The sequence below is a fragment of the Embiotoca jacksoni genome, unplaced genomic scaffold (assembly GCF_022577435.1).
Source record: "Embiotoca jacksoni isolate LCO1_2020_lvr unplaced genomic scaffold, fEmbJac1.0.p SCAF_3, whole genome shotgun sequence".
Classification (NCBI taxonomy): domain Eukaryota; kingdom Metazoa; phylum Chordata; class Actinopteri; family Embiotocidae; genus Embiotoca; species Embiotoca jacksoni.
Window position 1 is genome coordinate 20,107,474 of NW_027185381.1, and position 21,486 is coordinate 20,128,959.

General features: G+C 41.5%; 1 protein-coding gene across 1 annotated transcript in view; it reads right to left on the minus strand.

Moving 5' to 3' along the window:
* The window catches only part of b4galnt4a (beta-1,4-N-acetyl-galactosaminyl transferase 4a), a 126,452-nt gene that overhangs the window by 3,036 nt on the left and 101,930 nt on the right, over positions 1–21,486 (minus strand). The window contains exons 8-19 of the mRNA XM_069162195.1: positions 20,367–20,445; positions 8,633–8,699; positions 6,160–6,324; positions 5,741–5,850; positions 5,069–5,169; positions 4,706–4,779; positions 3,061–4,600; positions 2,248–2,627; positions 1,970–2,123; positions 1,415–1,487; positions 525–678; positions 76–202 (exon numbers count right to left, since the gene is read on the minus strand). Of these exons, the coding sequence (XP_069018296.1) occupies positions 76–202; positions 525–678; positions 1,415–1,487; positions 1,970–2,123; positions 2,248–2,627; positions 3,061–4,600; positions 4,706–4,779; positions 5,069–5,169; positions 5,741–5,850; positions 6,160–6,324; positions 8,633–8,699; positions 20,367–20,445 (3,024 nt within the window). The remainder of the gene's footprint in view (positions 1–75; positions 203–524; positions 679–1,414; positions 1,488–1,969; positions 2,124–2,247; positions 2,628–3,060; positions 4,601–4,705; positions 4,780–5,068; positions 5,170–5,740; positions 5,851–6,159; positions 6,325–8,632; positions 8,700–20,366; positions 20,446–21,486) is intronic.

The window sequence follows — 21,486 nt, forward strand, 5'->3', positions numbered from 1 at the left end:
GAGACACCCTTTCTCACAAAATGTTTTATTTAGAAAGCTTTTAGTAGGGTTTGTGCTGTATTGTTGCAGGGTTACCTGTCTAGCAGCTCCCAATCCTCTCCACCCCAGCGGTCTTTGAATTCCTCGGTGTTCATTCCTCCAATCTTATCAAAATCCGACCTATAGATTCCAAACAGGCCGAAGCCGTTTACCTCCCAGTAACCTGAAAGCCAAGAAAGGGAACTATGAGCAAGTAATTATGATAAAAAAGAAAGTCTGACACTGTATATGCTCCTAATGCAAGTGTGTTTATTATGCATGAAAATGCATGGAAACCTGTCGATAGATAGATAGTTATATACTTTATTAATCCCTCAGAGGGAAATTTTTAATTCACAGTACAGTAGTTGTCTGTAACTGGTTAATGAGTGGTTAAGACAAAAAAAAAAAAAAACCTGTTAATATGTAAATGTGTTTACTCCTGTATGAGGACAGACATATTTCTGCATGCTTGTAATGTGTGTGTGTGTGTATTTGTGTGTTACCATCAGGCTCCTGAGGTGAACTACCGCAGCTGAGTCTCATGACAATGGGGGCAAAAGCGAGGCGTCCCTCAACACAGTGCTTCCTGATGCTTTCCAAGATGTTGAGAGGAAAGTGGATGTGCAGATCACACAGGAACACGATACTGTGACTATCCTGTGAGAGAAAATGCAAACAAACACTCACATACATGTTTATTAAATCAAAACAATCTCTAAATCTTCCTGTGTACCAGGAGGAAGAAAAGTGTGTGTGGTGATAGTGTGTATGAGCTATTGCAAGTGTGAATGTTTGCATATCCCTTATATGGGATTGTAGGGTTAAAAGAGAGCGGCGAAGTCTGGGCACAGCATCAGTGGCTTGTCTTCACTTCAAGAACCCGCAGGTCATTTAGACATGAGTGACAGCCCTGTCATCCTTCGATGACAGCACTGACACTCGACTGACGGATCAATGTCTGTCAAAATTTCCAGCCGCTCCGAGCCCCCCATCGGTGGGTGTGCAAGCGTATGTGATAGAGAGACAGCCAGAGAATGGTGTAAGGGCCCATGCACACAAATAACCTGTGAGAGGGAGTGGATGTGACAGCTATGGTATACACATGACAGAAGAAATGCAGCTATCTGTCTAAGCAATTCCCCGTCATCCACAGCTGGGCTCTGTGGGAGCGGGCCAAGGGAGGCAGGAGGAGGCTCGGAGATAAGGGCGAGATCCGCAACCCGTGACAGACCAGCCTAGCAGTGATGTATTCATTATGCATGAGTGTTCTTCCCGTCTGTCCATCAGCCAGTAAAGGTCATGTGGTCAGTGTGAGTGTCTGACCTTCAGTGAGTGCCTTTTTCATGCCAGCTCACATATTGTTGTCTTCCCTCTGTGTGTTTGTGTCTCTGACCTCGATCGTGTCCACTCCAATCTGCAGTCCTGCTGAGCGCTCAAAGTTCCCTTCTCTACGAAGATACTCATATCTGCCCAAACACAAATATACACACAAAGTTAAGTGGTACAAAATCTTCTATGATTTATCTTAAGTCATATTTCATGGAGCTGCATGTCTCTGCCCTGCGCTTGTCGTCTCCACCAACAGTTCTTCTCTTCTATCTCTATGCTGTCCTTTTCTCTCTATGCTCTCCTCTCACCCCAACCGGTGGAGGCAGATGGCCGCCCACCCCTGAGCCTGGTTCTGTCGGAGATTTCTTCCTGTTAAGAGGGAGTTTTTTCTTCCCTCTGTTGGAGGTTTTTCTCCCTTAAAGAGGAGTTTTTTTTCCCCTCCTAGCTTATGTGGGAAATGTTGAATTGTTAGGTTTCTCTGTTTAATATTATAAAGTCTTGCTGTACAGACTTTAATGTGTTCAGTGCCATGAAATAACCTATGTTGTGATTTGGTGCTATATAAATAAAGTTGAATTGAATTGAATATTTCATAGTCGCTTGTGTTGCATGCACACACCTTGGCACACTGCTCTCCCTAAGTGCCTGCTCCACGTCCATGTCTTCACTCTCAAAGTCGACAATGATGATGCTGAAGTTGTCATCCTTTGTCTGCCGATGAAGTTTCTCCATGTCAGAGATAAACTGTTGTACCCATCGAGCCTGGTTTTTCACTGTTGGACAGTAGGACCGAAGAAAGAATGGGACAGGAAGTTAGGAAAACAAAACAATTCAAAGAAATTACTCTTCTGAAAAGTACTTTAATGATGTGTATTCGGAAGAGATCATTTGACTGACCTGGCACCACAAAGTGCACCATGACATCTCTCCTCCACTGCAGCATGACTGGCTCGCAGAGCAGAGGCTTAGCATAGGCAGTGCTCCACGGCGTCGCTGCGGGCCGGGCGGGGGACCTGGTGGGAGGAGGTGGCGGTGGGGTGGTGAGGCTGGGCGTGGCAGCAGAGGGGACCGAAGCCAGAGCCGAGGCCGGGGCAGAGTCGGTGTTCTCCAGGCTTTCCTCTCCTTGCCTGCCGCGGTGGAGCAGCAGGTAAATGTATTCTGAAAGACGCACCACATTGCGGCCTCTCTCCATGAGCTCCAGCTCCACCAGGTAGCGGTTCCCTCTTGCCGAGTCGCGCCGCTTCTCAATGTTGATGATGCGCAGCAGGGTGTAGATCCTGCGGCACAGATGGAAAACATTAAGAAAACACACAACAGTTGTAAACACTCGGAAATAGGATATGAAACAAAGAAAACACTATTTCATACATCATTGTAACAACTGGATTCATTATTGTATAGGCAGACCACTTCAGAAACGCTCATTATCTGTGGCGCTGTGAAGTTAGCATAGTTGATGGAGGCGGAAAATGAAAACAGAAACTACTTCACACAGATCACATCGAGGTTTGTAAGCACTACTGTAGAAAATGGTAATCGGTACACTGAGGTCTACTAACCAGACGTCAAAGCACCAGGGCATGACCAATATGTTCTCCGTTAAATTAATTTGGACTTTACATAAAAAACGCATTTGAACTTACAAGGTTGCAGAGAAACATAAGCCCTCTTTGTCTCATATTATTCCCCCTCCCTCCCCTTTATACTCACCCTCCATTGCGCTCATTGAGTTTCTCCATATACTGTGCCAGCACGTCCACCACCTCACTCTCTGCCAGCTGGAGGTTGCCAGATACATTGCAGCGCAGATCATTCCAGTCAGAGCGCAGCAGCTCAAAGTCCATCGGATTGACTGAGAAGGTCCTTTGCCAGTTGATGCTCTCCTCTGCCCAACCTGGCCGAGCCTCGACCTCCTCGTAGCTGTAGTCCGACATTTCGCCCTCCTCTGGCTCTGGCTCGGTATCACGGTCGGGTTCAGGATTAGAGCGGTTTGTATCTTGGCCCAAGTTTGCTGGGTTGGGGTCTGGGTCTGGCTGCTGCTGGGACTCTGTAATCTCTGAAGTCCGGAGATAAGAAGTGACCTGTGATTGACCTTGGATTGCGTTTTCTGTAGAGTTTAACCTTGCCGGGGTAACCAGAGGAGGAGGGGGATCTTGGTGATAGGATCGTTTAATGAGGAGCTCTCCTTTTCTAGGTAGATCAGCTGTGATGGTACTCTTTAAATCCTGGGACTCCCCTTTCCTTTTGCTTCTCGCTGGTTGTTTTGCACCTGCTGCTTTGTTGCTAGACTTCTGTACACTTTCATTCTGTATGCTGATGCTTCCATTGTGAGAGGATGCCTTACCTTCTTTTGTGGGGGGGTTGGGCCAGAGCTGAGGGGCACTAATTAGGCTCCTGCCTCCGTTTACACCTCCACCACCATGTGCTTTGGCCCCCAGGTTGACCAGCCTGGTGGTTTTCCCAGTTTGGTACAAAAAGACTCCTGGGAAAACCTCTCTCGGGTGGCGAGATGCCCTCTCCTCCCTCCTCTCTCGACGCTGCTCCCTCTCCCTCTCCTTCTCCCTCTCCTTTGCAGGCCGGGGCCTGGTGATGTAGATCTTGTTCTGCTCCCTCTTCTCCTTCTTGTTTCCAGTGAGCTTATTGTTGTTATCGTGGAGGTGGTTGCTATGGGCAGAGTTGCTGAGGATCTGCCGGGCTCTGCTGGCGAGGGCAGAGAGGGAGGACTTTTGGGGGAAAAGAAGCGAAGACTTGCTGAGTTTAGGCCGTGTCTCAGCTCCCTTCTCTCCTCCTCCACCACCCGTTCCTTTTCTGACAGGGTCGAGCTCTGCAGGACCAGTGTGCATCCCGGAAAGAGAGCGACCTCTAACCACACTGTCCATGTCGGGCTGAAGAACCCTTAGTTGGGCCTCTTCAAGTCCCTTGCTGGTATCCTGTCTCATATTCCCCCTGGTGTGATCTCTTCCCCATTCTCTGTCCAGATCCCTCCCCATCTGTCTATCTCTGTGAGGAAAATGTCTCTTTTCTCTGGAGTGTATGATACTGTTGACTGCTCCCTCCTCTTCATCATTAGGGTCTTCCTCTTCTTCCTCCTCTTCTCGGCCAGCTGGTGTGGGCCCAGGCTTTGAGTGCTGATGAGAAGGGTTTGAGGTATGGCCGGTCTGGCTGGGATTAGAGGGCTTTTTGGGCGACTGTGTGCCAACGATCTCTGCTTCATCCTCTGCATCTACCATCTCCTCTTCCTCTAGGAAATCTAGAAACATGAAGGAGACTCAAATTTGAATGTGTGTGCGCACATGTGTGGATGTATACTTGTCTGGGAGCATGTATGAATGTGTGTTTGCTCATTATTAGTTACCATCTGGGTTGGGAAAGAAGAACGGTCTGTCGTCTTCTTCCTCATCCATCTTCATGTATTTGTAGAAACCAAACCTTGCAGACAAAACAAGATGCAACACACACACACACACACACACACACACACACACACACACACACACACACACACACGACCACATGTATTAACAGAAGGTCGAATTTTCAATGTGTCTTGCAGCACAATAAAGTTAATCTCTGAGTGAGAGGTCACATTAATCACTGCGATCAAATTCACAGACATTTGAACACTTATTCTGCATAATCAGTGTACTGCCTCATATATACAAGACAGAGACAAATGTCCCCTTAGCTCTCCAACAGATAAAAGCAATAATGTCCTTACTTCTCCAAGTAGATAGGGGACTCTCTGTAGAAACACTTGTTCTCTCGCTCCATGTGGGTGAGACGTGTGAAGTCATTGGGGTAGACGAAAGACAGATAGACCTGAAGAACAATTAAATGTCAATCAAAAAGGCAACGATCCTAGAAAACACTACCAGGAAGAGGAGTCAATTTCTATTTGTCAGTATTCTGTGAGGTTTGGATTAACACCAGACTTTAATTAAAATCAGTCACTCTACACACCCTTGTTTAGGTGTCAAATGTAAAACAGATTTGCTGTGTGACGAGTGGTTCTTATTTCCAGTTCATCCTTCTTTCTTGCAGCTGCTGCAGTAACTTGTGTTGCCCTAAAGGGGGGAGCAGCGCTCAACACTACCGGCTGCCTTCTTCCTTTATGCTTTGTCTGATACAGAGATTGAAGCAGTGGTAATCTCAAAACCAACATGGACGCACCTTCTCTGTTCTCTGTCCACTTGATGTGAATATTACAATGACTCTGTGAAGGAACTACTTCTCAGCAGGTTGAAAGGCTACTGCCGCAACTGGATGCACTTCTGATGACCCCACAAGTCTAATTTGAGCAAGAACTGGCGATTCAAACCCACGCTGCCTCACACAAACTGATAGCGAGAAAAATGCCATTCTTTTGTGACCCAGATGGAAGGGGACTTACAAACTGCAGGCCCTGGTATCTGGCGATGGGAAAATCTTTGACTACATAGGTTGGAGAGTAGAGACAAGCGGGGAGAACGTTTTCCAGGCGAGAGGGGTCGATCATCGGGACTGAAGAGAGAGACAGAGAGAGAGAGAGAGGAAGGGGAGGTCAATATTTAACAGCGTAGCCAAACAAATATGCTTTAAAAAGTCAGAAATCTGGGAGATTATCAGAGTAGTGACAGAAAAAGGCAGAAAACACAAAACAATTTAACACAGCCGACCAGACAAAATGACAGTTTGAATCCAGCTAAAATGACAGCGCCAGAGACGGTGAGCCAGACAGTCGAGCAGGCAGTCAGAGTAAACGACAGGCCTGAAAATCAGAAAGAGGACAGAAAAAGGGGGGAAGCACGAAATAATGAGTGGCAGATTTACTGCTGTAGAAGGTGTCCCTTGGATCCGGCTTCAGCATGTCAGCGCCATGAGGTACGAAGCTGCCTCCCTCCAGAGCCTGGGATTGAGACTCCTCTGGGAGACGGATGTGACTGGCCAAAGTCTGTGGGATGTGGTCCACACTGTTCATCTTCAGAGCAGACTCATCTGAAAAAAAAACAAAAAAAAAACGTGATAGACAGGTATACAGTTAGAGCAAGAGATGGTGTGGAAGAGGAAGCAGGGAGGATTCATTATTGCATTCACTTTTGATGCTTTTAATAATTGATAAATCTGATGATACTGTTGAAAAAAAAAGTGTATGTGTCGCAACCATATATGTTTACTGTCTAAGAAAGGATTGGGGGGGGATAAAAAAAAGACAAAAAGAGAGGCAAAGGGTAAGGACAAGAGGAGGAAAGCAGTAACAAAACTTGAGAAGTGAGGATCAAAAAATAAAGTTGGTCGTAAACAAAAACAGAACTGAGCAGAGTCATAATTATACCAATCGATAGCAGGAAAGGAGGAGAGAGCATGTGTGATTAATGGCATGTCAGGAGCAAGGCCTGATGGGAGAAATGCTTTATAATTAACAGGGTGGTCAGCATCATTTTTATCCTCCAGAGGGTGGAGTGTGTGCACGTTCAGTGTGTGTTTGTATGCACAGAAAAAGCCTAAATTCGCTGTTTTCTAACAAAAAGACATCTGTTGATCACATTCTCGGTTTCCACTACACACAAGCGTTGCAGAGACTAACTAATTATCTGTGTTACTGAGATCCTCAAAACAAGCAGACAGACAAACAACACAATGAAACTACGTTCTCTTTCTTTTGGTAAATTTGCATCATGTTTCACATGTTATGTAAGTGGGTTATCATAGAAACTACAGCACTAATTTATGTACAGCAAAACAGTACAGATAGACTTTCTCCACCAGAGAAATACCACACTAACACAGATACCATTTATTGCTTATTTGAATTCCCTGGTGTCCGTAGTAAATGTCAGAGTTTATGTGTTTGTGATTGTGTAACTTTACATATTCACAGCTTCTATTTGGGCTAAATTTTTATGTGTATTTCCAAATGAATCATACAAAATAATAAAATAGAGAGTATTATCACAGTAACAAAGAGATGTATTCGGTTTGTGCCTGTGAGTAATTGTTTTAGAACTGTAGCAAGCTGTCCTCCCAATTATGCTGATATAAATCATGACTTAATTCAAGGAGAAGAAGTAGAAAACAATTTAGATGAGCATTCTGGGAGTTTGACACGATTATTTGTAGTTTTAAAGAGACTGAACATGAGCTCAAAAAGTTTGGGGATCGCCTCTCAGTCTCATGTCAAAACATACCGCATGTGGGTGTACAGTATTTATACAATGTGACACTGGTTGCTGAGCCACCCATCTCTGTGGAAATGAAGCTGTTGAAGTGCATGGAGCACCAAGAAAATAATATGCTCCTCATGAGGTGCTTCAGTTAATGAAAACCACAATGATGTTAACTGAAAGCCAATCAGAGATCTAATTAAACTGAGTTAACACAGAGAACAAGTGTCTCAAAGCAAGCTAACAAATGTTTCTCTCAAACTGGATTGAATACCAAATACTTTCCAGAGTGAGAGCATGGAGAAAACTAGTGAGAGGGCGTGACTCGAAGGGAGGAGAAGGCATGGATGGGTGGAGGGACACACATGAGGGGATGGTCACGCTTGAATCCAGCAAGTGACCTCATATACTGTATGAGGCCTCATTCTTCTCTGTCACAGCTTGTCACAAACAAGACGGCAGGATTTGGCATATATCCACAGAACACTGCAGCTTCGCCCAAAATGACAACACCACACATCATTTTGTGTGAAGCTGATATTTTCCCCTGTTAACTATACAGAAACCTTTTGACGCACTGCTATTCTTGGAGCTGTGAAGGTTGGACATCTACTCAGGAGCTAGTGTTCTCATCTCTGCTACGAACGACTTCTATAGAGAAAAATTTAGCATTTATTAGATTCGGAATCTTCTGTTTGGCCCCACATAGAGAAGAAATGCTGTGTTCTCAAAGTGAGATCTGCCATGGCCGTGTGAAAGAGAAAGAAACAATAAGATAAAGAAAAATGCAAATGTTAAGCCTTGATTAAGACCTAGACAATACATTATTTGAGGAACAATACAGAAGCACATCTTGGTTAAAAAAAAAAAAAGGATCATTCTGTGACATTAAACTACTGATCAATAGCATTAGACGAATGAAGTTCTTGTTTTTTGTAGCATCTTTTCTTCTTTCTATTTGGTAGTTTTCTGCTAAACAAAAAAATAATATTTTTGTATTAATAGAGCCCCATGGATTAGCTACAAACATCAGAAAACTGGAACTAAAACAAAAAAAGACAATTTAACAATTCCTCCTTGAACTTTTTACTTTCATGGCAAAAGTTTGATGCACTGTATGAGTAAAGATGAATAGCTCTTACCTGTGTATAGGGAGATGTAGACGGAGTCGATCACTTCATATTTCAGACCGGGCAGGAATGGACGCCACTGTTTTTAAGAGGACAGAGTGAGAGAAAAAGGATTGAGTGAGAAGAGAAAACTAAATGGCAACATGTGAAAAGTAGAAGGTGAGCAGAAATCGTCCATCACTGTTTGCTGGCTTTACTGTGACACTCTCTGTGCTATTGATCTTAGCGACATCACAGGATCGATCTGATGCCGGGGTTTTTGTATAAACACACTTACCCAGAGAGAGTAAGAGGAAACAGAAAGGAAAATGTGGCACATAAACAGAGAACAAGAAATGTTATGCCATACGGGGTAAAAACGAGACGCAAACAAGAGCAAAAAAACCTGAGAAATAGACCGTGAACAAAGCAAGAACACGGCTGTATGAATACATGGTGATGAGTAGGTGTAAAGAAGGAAGATCTAGTAATGACCTGAGAACAGAGAAACGGTGAGAAACAAATACAGAGAGAGAGAGTGAGAAAGAGCGAGAGAGAGAGAGAGAGAGAGAGAGAGAGACAAGCTACAATTCTTTTAAATAGATTTCACAATTACCTCGTCACTTCTGGTTACCGAGGATATAATCACAGGAGACAGGTCATTTTCCAACCCTCAGCTGGAGAATACAAATATAAACACCCTCCTCAGGCTCATGCAAATGCCTCCACATGTATATGCACAACAAACACACACATGCCATTTTAGACTTTTGTGGCCTATAATTGTAGCACCAACTCCTGACACGCAAAACCCAGCGATTTACACCCACTTATACACTGATACAGAAGTGCACATACCCACAGAGGTGCACATGTGTAAGAACAACAAACAAGGACACAGCGTAAGATCATGCTGAGCAGCAGCAGGGAGCAGCTCAGCAGGCCACCAAAGGCTTCAGGATTGTGTCATTATTTCAGGGTGGTTGTCTTCAAGGTCAAAACAGAAGGCTGTCACAGCCTGACTAAAGGAAGGACAAAATAAAGTTGAGACAACATAAGAGTTGTAATTTAAAAGGTTTAGTTTTAGGCAACTGAAACAACAACCAAGAAAAAACAAATTGAATAGATTTATAAAGTGTGGTGTCAGTCTAGTGTAATGTCTTTAAACATCATGCAGTGATGCAGGAACAATATCAAAACACTGAAGCTAAAGGGAATTCAGCCATCATTCATTTTGCCATCGACACCTGCGCTTTTCTTACAGTGATATGTCAAAAATAACTTCTATGGAAGAGGTCTGACACCCTTCACCAACTTCCCATATGGAGGAGTGAGGATACAGGAAGTAGGGAAGCCTTTCTCCTGATCTTAGGAGCTGTCACTTAACCAAAACACACAACAAAGTGAGTGTTTAACCGTTGAGACTTTTACTTGAATTTTTAAAAAAAAACACATTCTTGACTTGGTAATGGTAGTTTCACCAAAAAAATCCTATCCACTGTCAATGTTCAAGGTTTTTATTCCGGCGCTTTTAATCGCATCTCATCTTTTTCGGCAAAAAAATGCAACTCAAAATGAATTTGCTTTACAGGTCAAAGGTGCAAGCGAATGATGTCTTTGTTACATTTCAATGTTCTTATGAACTGCCGTCTTTGAAATTTTAAGGACGGAAGCAATCTGAAACTCTCTGTATCCCTCTGCCAGTAAAACCAGAATTGAATCTTTCTTTTTATCACTCAAAACTTTTCTTTTTAACTCTTTTGGCTTGGTCAATAGTCACTTTTGTTTTATTCCAATTACTTTTGAGCTACTAGTACTGTTTCTGCCATCCAGCTTGTCCTATTGTAAGAGGATAGTGATGACCACAGCACTGGTTTTTCTACTTTTCTTCATTAAATAAGATTTGGTTCAGGTGACCTAATCAGTACCTCAATAAGTAGAATCAGGTGTGCCTGTATTGGAATTCAACAGACACTGGAATGGAATGGCTGCCATACATGTAGAGATGCTGATTTAAGAAAAATTTGGAGTGGTCTCTTAATTTTTTCCAAAGCTGTATGAGTGCATGTAGGGAAAGGGTCATAACAGGGTTCATCTATTTTCAGGTCTCAGTGAAGCACCACAATGCTCCTGTCCCATCAGCATTAAGAGCACGAGACACACACAAACGTCTGTACCACTGGAGCGGCCATTTTTACAACTTTGTGAAAATGTCTCTTGTTCATCGTCTGGCCTCATATATTGTGATTAATTCCCTCAACCTGGTGTGTGTGTGTGTGTGTGTGTGTGTGCGTGTGTGTGAGCACCTAATATTTGCACATACACACAGTATTTTGAGTGAATGTTTGAATGAGGGTGTGCACTCCGAGTGCATGGGTGTGTCGTCTGTAAAATAGTGTTGACGGAAAGCAGCAGGAAGAAGCGGAGGCCCGTGCGCTGGCCCTACAAGTTCAACAGAGAGGAAAGAAAATCAATATCCAAGGGGAAATAATAAAAAGTACCAATTTCAGAGCAAAATGACAACGGGCGACCAGCAGTGTTGTTTCGTCAGGCCCAGACCACCCACTGAAACATGAAGGTCTGATATTGTTTTCAATCAGCTGGCCTAAAGTGGGTATTGGTCCCGCTCATACTGTGTGGTTTGTTGCCCACTAGAGGCACACACATACTGCTCTTTCATTCCAACATACAAGCCCACACAGAGGAGTACTTTGCCTCTCGTTCCATCAGGCATGTATTTATGATTGCGAGTATATTGCTTCTGAAAGAGCTGACTGCTGGTTGCCGTGTTTGTTTCTTCAATTCAATGGTTTACCCCAGAGCCTGAGGCACTTTGGACATGAAGTTGTTTGGTTAATGTGACACACAGGAGGTAATGGCACAATGGAACTTTCTGACCTTTCCAAGTTCACGTAAAAATCCCTTGAAATTTGAGGTTCGAATAACATTACAATAAAGGAAACATTTCTATTCATTTGAAAACAGGCCTGCAATGCATTTTCCTGGGAATAAACTATTTTTGTCATTATTATGTCCCCTTTTGTACTTTGATCTTAAAGGCTGTACAGTTGTTTTGCCTGTCCATTTGTTCCGTAGAGGACAGAGAGGTTCACTTTGTGCTTTCTATCTATTTTCTCTCTTTCACTGTGTCTTACTGACACACACACACCTGGCTTTAGGCCCAAAATGGTGAACAGAAAAAAAAACATCCCTGGCAGAGTGGACAGCAGAACAAGACAGATGTTAACAAGCCTGGCGACACCTGCCTAGGGGAAAAATGCAAGTTGTTATTTATTTATTTAGCCTCTATTTAGGCTAGTTTGGATGAGCTTGGACAGTCACTTCAATTTGTCTGAGTACAAGAGAAGCTGGGAATTGTATGATTGTGATTAAAGTCACTGCAGTTGCCAAATGACACACAAATATTGGAGATCATAAATGGTGATTTTACATTTTTGTAATTGTAAAGAAATCCAGCAAAAAAAGACCAAAGCGGACAATATATCGAACCTTCCAAAAAGTGTAGTCTATGTAGCCAAATCCTGATATACGCCTCAATTTTTGTAAAACATTTAAAGATTTACAAAAAAAAACTATTAATATGCCACATCTGCACTGAATGACGGGTTCCTGAATGACACTGCAGTTAGTTTTCAGTCATTCCACAGATGAAAATATACAAACAAATTCAAGTATTAATAAGTGTTACAGTTGCCAAAACATTAGTACAGATAGGTTTTAGAAAATTAATAGTTTATTAAAAATAAATCTACACAAGGGGCAATCAAAAAGTTCCAAGACTGCTGTTGTTGCACGCAAACAGAGTTCAACAATGTGACATGCAGGGAGCAGGGGGGAAGCTTTAACCCCTTTAGTACGTATTCCAAGTCACATCGCTTGATCAAAATCAGTTACACGTGGTTTGTTGACCACTAGCATTTGCACATTTGCAATTTTACTATGGACCTGAAACTTGAGTAGAGAGAACATGTTAAAATTTGTGACAGTATTTTTTTGGGCAGGGACAGAAGTTGCAGGGAGGAGTCTCTGAACTTCATAATTGGCCCTAATACATTTGTGACACATCTTTAAAGAATTTACATCTTGCGTTTTAACAAATGAGGTTAGAGTTGAGTGCCATAAAGAGGGTAGAAAAGATAGTTATAAAATATTGAGAGACAAAATAAGGTATTGTTGTATTTGAAGAGATATAAAGAGAACACAAGTCTTATCCTTTAAACATATAGTATACAGTATATATAATCTAGAACGATAAATATAGATGTACACAAGATAAAGTGGTCTAAGATTTCCAAGTTGAATTGTGAGACAAAAGGTGTTGAGAAATGAGTCAAGGCGAAATCAGCGATAGAGGAGGATATATAATCAGAGGAAGGCTTGTTTGTTAGCATTGTGTTATCATGAGCGGATGCAGAAAGGGAGAGGAAAGAAGATCAAGAAAAAGACTGTGGTAAGCAGGCTCCAATGTGCCCATTACATAAAAATAAAGTCTTGCAGAGCTAACAAGCACAGCTCAATTTGACAGCATGACATTGTGTATGCTTTTCTGATACACAGCATGATTAATAACTGCAGGTATCTAGTCCACACTAAGTTCTCTAAATACTAAGACAACTCGCAGTGGTTGTTACTGAGCTGAAAGACACAATTCTCACTGTTGCCGGGATAATTAATAAACCTTATGAACCATTTCAATGAAAGGTAGAACACAGTGCAGGTGCTCTCATTGACACGTCTTTGTGTTTCGGTTGCCAGACGACCATTCAGTCAAAGCAATGGTGACTTCATAGAGAATGACATGTTGCTAACAAGCTAAGAATTATGTCCCGTAGCTGTGGTGCAAAGAAAGCAAAGTGGCAGCTAACAAGCTAATGAGAGTACATGTTAACAACATTTCACTGTTTGTCTCTCTGATTCACTGTTTATTTTTTTGGCTCGGGGGGGGGGGGGGGGGGGGGGGAGTGTCTCTTTTTATTTCTAATGCAACTCCAGACATTTTGTACACAACATTTTGGGAAGTACACTTTTTTGCTTTCTACCTGAGAGTTAGATGAGAAGATTGTTTATCAAGATATCTTGAATTTTGTGAAAATGCACAAACCTTGAAAACCTTTCATAGAAATCATGCTCACTGTACAAGACAGCCTAAACCGTGCTCCAAGAAAGTGAACGCAGTCCTTTCAGGGCAAGCTGCTTTTATTACTCTTCACTGTGGAAGAACATTTATATTTTACTAGCTTTTGTTAGATAGAGTCAGCCATTCAAGTCAGTGGTTAAGCCCTGGTTTAGAGATTAGAGATGATACATTTGTTTCTCAAGAAGAATGAACAACATTTGTGAGATGACAAGAGATGGCAAGAAAAAGTTCCCTTTACTGATGGGATGCAAGAAAAGTTATGACAGCTTTGGTAGGAAGAGAAACAAAGAGTGAATTTTAACATTCGCGATGATGGAAAATCTGCAGTGTGGAGCTACTGTGCTGCCCATTGACAGGCGCCTGGCAGCAGAGCATCAATGACTCCTGACAGGCTCTGAACAAATACCACCCCAACAGAGAGTAGAAGACATGTAAGACTGTTGGTGTTTTGATGCTTTGCCGAGACTATAGCAGAATCGTCATACAATCAAAGATGACGAGGATGTAGACAATGAAGAAATGCCGAAAAAACACCTGACTACAAAAAGCTAACTAAAAATTACAGTATGGAAACAATTACATAAAGCTCCTGAATGATTATCCTCTTATTTCAATTGGCAAGTAAATAGAAGTTAACATTTACATGTTAAAGGATAAATGCCACTCTCCATTCCTCGTCAGTGACATGAAAACAGGGGCTTGTTTTTCATGTCATATTATGTCTTGCCTGGGGATGACGGAACAATATTCAAAGAGTGATGAGGAGGAGGATACAGAGACGGGGTGTTTGATTTTCCATGTTGAATTATACATTAGCCAAAGTCTCTCAGACCAGACATTTCAGAAAGACAAATGAGCCCAATATCCATACCAATTACCAGCACGTCATAGTGACAGCATCTACAGTGTGGCCAGTGTGCCCTGAGGAGAAACTAGTTAGTCATACTAACACTCTCACTAGATTCACATCAAGCCAAATGTACATGACAGAGAGTCATAGCCATGTGTTTCCTCTGGAACCACATGAGTAAAACTCATGACAAGGACATGCAGGTACTTTGGAAAACATAACGCTTACTGGAGAAGAAATCCCACAGGAATAACAAGCCTGACCTGAATACAAATATGGATAAAATAGAGACGAAGAAACAATCTCATCTTGACAAATCAGCATGACAACTCACACATGATGACAAAATGTAAAACTGCCACACCTACACAGCTAACGGCAGATTTAAAACGTGCAGAGGCTGTGACAAACATAAAACCCTGGAGCTATGAGAGAGAATGGGGATCAGGGAACTAACAAGGAAACACTGGTTGACCTTAGGGTCATTTCAAGTTTGTCATTCTGAGAAAATGCCACTTCCTCAAGGCTGTTAAATTTAATTTAGTGCATAGGTCATAATTTCCAAAGATAATTTGACTTTCCAGATAACAAGCAGCTTCTCTGCAATATTTGGTGGCATAGAGAGGCATTCAGTAGGACAGGGTGAAGATAGTGTAAGGATATGAAAGTTAACATGACAAGGACACGATGAATGTGGGTGACAAGGCTCTACATAGCTCCCTTTCTAATGTTGAAACGGTATGTCATGTGTGGGATGGTGCTCTTTGGGATGTGTCTGATCAAATCTGCACAATGACAAAGGAGAAGCTGGCATAGAAGACAGAAGAGGGATAAAAAAAAATTAGCTCCGCTAACTGCTTTAAATCCCTGCAGGCTTCAAGTGAGTAAGTGTCTGTCTACAGATTTTTGAATGAAATATGAATGAGGATAATAATTAGTTATACATTTTCACAATCATGAGAAGTAATTCCGCGGAGGATTAACATTTACATCTTGCACTTTTCATTTTAATTAAGAGAGAGAACCTGGTGGATCACCCTGCAATCATTTTAGTTGTATTGAGTGGCATTAACAGTGCCCTCTGGAGGATACGATAAAATAAAATAAAAAAAACATGGTGGTGTATTGATAACATTCTACTAAAAGAGTATCAATGAGGTAAAGGTTAATGCTTTCTATACATTTACATACATGACACATACATTGTAAAGAAGGAGCCAAAAGACAAGGGTAACATTTAATGAACACAAAACTAATTTCATCTTAATCTGGAATTTTTAAATGCTTTTAAAAATGTAGATAAAACAATTCTATGGGTGCATTGTGATGATAAAAAGTGCAGTAAATGAGATAAAAAGGACAACAAAATATAGCTGAAAAAAAAGAATCTGAATAGGTGAAGGAAAATCTAGAAAAAACCTCAAAGTGAAACAAAGCAAAGAATATAACTCCTTATGTATTAGACATGCTGAAGTAGAAGAATGGCTCAAACTTAGAGATGATGACCTATGTTGGCGCTGTCATAAAGAAATTGGAACGATGGTACACATGTTATATGACTGCAACATGGTTAAAGATCTATGGAGGAAATCATATCTCTTATAAACAGAATTTATAACCTGTCTTTTAAATTTAAAATAAGTGCGATGGTATCCAGTGCTATCCAGTAAATGGATATTTGTATGTTTGTCCATTTATATGTTTAAAAGAAATGTCCTAAGGTAAAACATATGTAATTCATGTATCATAGACAAAAAAAAAAAACAAAAAAAAAAAGACGCTGAACTAGACTAAAAAAAGAAACTGGTGAAGTGGTAGAGAAACGAAGGAAAAGCTGATTTATTTCCAAAGTAAAAGACAATGTCCAGAACTTTACCAGCTGGACTCAGGTTTCTTGGACCACTGTTGATTTATATTGAGAGGGCAAGGCGTGAGGCAGATGTTGAGAGGCCCGTGCATATGGTTTTGCCTCTGTGATTACACTCATGACTGTGCAGAGGCTGGGTGGATGGGTGTGTGAGTGCGCAGACATGGGTGTGTATTAATTGGTGGGCAGTTTTAAACTCGGCCTGGCAGAAGTGCTAAAACAGGGCCATTAAAATCCTGCATTTAAATCCCACATGCCCACCTGTCCATAAACTTGCCATTGCTAATTAAGGCGTGACTTTCTTCTCTTCTTTCTCTCACTCCCTCTTCCTCTAAATCATACCGTTTAATGGCCGACACTTTCCTTCATCCTGTCACATTGCTAGCAATAGATGGTTTCCATTAGGCTGGCGGAAAGGTCCTGTGTTTCACTGACAAAGATCCAGATGGTAATTAAGAAAGTTAATGAAACTACTGCTCACTGAATCATCCATCATATTATGCGATCCATTTTAAAAGCAGTCATCACTCTAAAAAGACTTTATTTGAAGTTAATTGAAGGAAAATATTGAGGCAGGTATGTGTAGACTGGAGTGAAAAGCTTCAGTGAAAGTACGGGTCTGGTAATTTGCCTACTCATCCGCACTCAACAATGACCTCATTCATGGGTCTGCTGTTCCCAAATACAACTACAGTTGTTTCCATCCCTTCGAGAAAGATATGGTGTACTTCAAACATGTCTCTTCCCATGTCTAAATCTGTTTATGTTCCACCTCTCTGCAGTCATTTTCCCTAATTTACACTTTGAAATCGAAAGGAGCAAACACAGAGAGATCAAGGATTCTCCTTCTTATTTTCTTGCAGGCTGTGCTTCTGTATTATTTGATATTTACTCTCATTTTCTTTGAAGGAAATGCTACTAAACAAATACATTCCCAGAGGAACAGCCCACCTTTGACCGTACAATCACAGCTTTGCACAGGAACACAGGAGAAAGAGCCGTGAATCCACACTATCTGCTCTTTAACAAATGAGTGCCTGGGTTTCTGTGGATTTATGTGAGCCCTGGGCTTATGCTGTTGTGTGCTGGTCACGGTAAATCTGCTATTTTTGTCAAGGTGTGAAATGTATTCCGCTGTTAAATCACACACAGGGGCCTTACTAAGACAATGTATCACACACACACACACACACACACGTTTCCGCACACAATCTAGATTTGCTGCATGACTTTTATATGCTTCATTAAATTGTTTCTACGACTACAAACCCACTTTGATGGCCTCAATGGTAGTTGGCTGAGGGGAAGAAAAGAAAAGTGAGACTGAGAAACAGAAAAAGAGATGGATTTCCACATGACCTTGATTTGCTAGTAGAAATAATCACATGAACAGTTGTCTGGATGACTGACGAAGTCTGTTAGGAACATTTCAATGACTAATACCACAAGGTGGAGGAATAATTCAGATAAAAGTCTCCAGTCTACACCCTGCATATATTCTTCACACTCCTGCCTTATTTCCTTCCCCCTCCACTTCATTTTGGCTCCATTCACTGTGTCCTTAGATGCTGCCTTTTAGATATCATTAAGAGACCAACACCTTTAGTTTAAAAGTTACAAATCTTAATTGCCAGTGCAAAAGACGTCCAAGATTACCACGTGTAATTCTTTTATCGTTTTGTTCCTTCACTTTTGGAATGGAAAATTCCCTGCTTGGGGACGGGCTGTAGGCTATAGTCTGCTACAGCTTGTCTCCTCTAATACACAGAATCTAAACAGAAATAATTATGCATTTAAAAAGCACAAGGGCTTGTATTATTGTGGGTATGTTGCTCCAGGTACCAACAAGAAGATTAAATAAACTGGACTGGAGACTGGAGGCATTTCTGTGTTCAGCCGGCTAGCTAGCATCTACAGATAGTCTGCATGGCAGGTCTTTAGGAGACATCTTTAAATTGTACAGACAGAAAATAACCTGGGTTACACTCTCCCCTTTAAACCGCATGAAAATACATTTTTTTTTTACCAAAAGGTGTAATTTTGTTTTTGTTAAAAAATATTGTATAAAATTGGTAGTGAAAAAGGTATCACTCAGGAAACAGTATCGAGGGCAAGGTACCAAAAATTGCCAAACAATATTCAGCTCTAATCAGGAGTTCTTTTATTGCATTATATCTCATGAGGTCAGTCTGTTTGTTGTAGGCTCTCCAAATAAAGGGGAGGATATTGTTTGCCACTGGGATGTGGCTTTTATGGGCTGTAATTTATTAGTTGCACATCATTAGCAGCATATTCTGAACACACCCACATCAATGACCCACAACATCCCACAGCAACTGTATAGCACTTCTGAGACCTGCCAATAATAGCCAGCGCATCATGCTGCCTGTGTGAAAATCACAGGAAATACTGTCCTGGGTAGCAACCCGCTGATTGAACTAATCTATGAATTTTAAATTAGTCTATAGGCCAAAGTGTCAGTAAGGCATGGTTTTAACGAAGTAGTATTCTCTGTTGCTGACCTTCTTCTTTTTTATATTCACACAGTATTCCGCCTACATCTCATCTGGTTCATGTATGATCCTCTGACATCACAGATGTTTTCACAGTGCAATAATGTGTTCCTGCAGCCAATCTAAGCTCAACAACACTGAACATACCAACAGCTGGAGAGACTTGAACTATGTACTCTGCAGGATGCTGCACTCTACAAAGAATAGAGTAGCCTACAGCATGGCTGGAAAATGTAAGCCCGGCTCGGCCTGCCTGTTTCTCACAGCTTCAGTCTTCGCTGTGATAAAGTCCCTGCCTACACTAAGGTTCGCTCAGCCACTGTGAATGGCAGACCAATCAACCAATCAGTAGGGGTGGCCTAGTGCGATGATGTTAAAGTCAAGGGTTAGCACATATGAAGTAATTGTGAAGAGGGAGCAAGGGACAATGCCTACAAAAAAAAAAGTCTGCAATGGTCATTTAGCGACATGGCGTTGCTCTCTGCTCACATTGGGTGAACTTCTCTGTTGTTTACAGCAGAAGTTGTATGGTGCTCGATGCTGATTGGTTAAAGGCTACTCCATAGTATTAACATTAACTCAAGGTTCTTTAGGATGCAATGACTGGAAACAATCCCTAATTGAGCATGACCACACCCATATATTCATGATTTTTTTTGGGTCTGGTAATACCAGGCAAGGAAAATGTAGCAATTATTAAAGAGTTGTGAAAGAATAAATGTTTGGTGATAACAAAAAATATGACAGACATGAGTGTATGAAGATTAAGGAGGAAACTGACAGGAGCTAATACAATGACAGTGTGGGCCCTCGTTTGAAATTTCATCTCGAAATTAAGCCCCACTCATCTCAGCTGTGCCTGAGGTGCAGAACCCCACAACTGAGAAAGAAATGGTGCCGAGGAAAGTCAAAGCGATCGAGAGGGAAAATAGAAAAAGAAGGAGTACAGAGCAAAGATACACAGAGAGGAAAAACTGATGAGAGGTGCTGTGTGAGAGTAAAAGCAAAGGAGGAGACAGTCAGAGATATTTTAAATGAGTCTATGGCTCTACATCTTTTGCCAGGGTGACAATAAGCAGGGCATTTATTGCATACATTTGTGACCGGATGACTTCGCTGAGAAGAAAATGCAAAGTAAAATACAGTAAAGGAGGGAAAGGAGAGCTTTCCACTTGACTTCCTTTCATTTTCTCACTTGTTCAGTCACCACTCTGGGACTGTTAAACACACGTACATGTTCAAATTCCAGGCAGGTCAAACCATTTTCATACACGGAGAGTTGAAGTTAATGAAATAACTGAGGGGAAAAAAAGAAAGCTATCTACAGAGAGGAAAACTAGAGGAAGTATGCTCCCTTAAGTTTGGACTCGTTCACTTACCCCAACCTCCACATGATCAGAGCCCTTGTCATCCTGCTTGTGAAGGATCTCGAAGTAGTATCGTCTGGATGAGATCAGACTGGAGAGGAAACAAACAGAGAGCTTCTGTTAGACACCTCATGCTGATAAAAAAAAAACAAAAAAAACAAGAAAACAATTTAAGCCAGTGTGGCTTACTCCTCAATAAGGACCTTTCTCAGTGATCCACTCACTGATGAAAACATAATGACTGTTGTTGTGTGGAGACCCACCGAAACCACAACTGTGAGCAACTTTATGGCACCGAGAACTAAAAGGATCAGAGTTTAATGGGACTGTAGAGGAGTAAGGTAAATAGTTTCATTGTAAAAACACAAATAGTCATTTAAAAAAAACACTGTATGTCTATTGGACCTGGGAATAAATTGCTTAATCAGCACAGAATATAACTCTGCGCTGCAGGCAAGATGGCAAAAGAGGAGGCAGTGAGCCACAATATTTTAAGCCTCAGGACCTGAATAAAAAAACTCCATCAGAGACTGTAGGGGAGAAAAATCAATGCTCCACATGAAATCAACATTTTGCACTTATCCAGGCTCCAGTATTTCTCTAGAAATCCTGGTTAGACTAAGTAAAGGACTGATTTAAAGTTTTACTGTGTGCTAGTCCCTACATTAATGAAACGCACACACACACACACACACACACACACACACACACACACACACACACACACAATACTTTATTGTTATGAAACCACATCTTGAATAATGGGTCAGCATCTGCTACGGGGTGAGAAACACCCATGCACACATCATTATCTCTCAAAACACACACATGCTTTCATAATTACATACATTACACACACAATGTGTGCATGTGCAGTACACATACACTACATAAAAACACCATTTGCCATAGCATGTGTTTTATGCATGATTAAAGGATAAAATGTTACTTTCACTGGGGGGAAAAAAAATACCAATTCCTATAAATAAGATCATGTTAATTCACTTTGCAGCCGCATGGTAATTTGTGAAACATTTGCTACTATGAACTTTGGAGTCATTTCCCTCCTCCATATTCATGTCCTCTCATCCACTATGATCCGTCTTTGTTTGTGCCTCTTTTCTCTGATGTT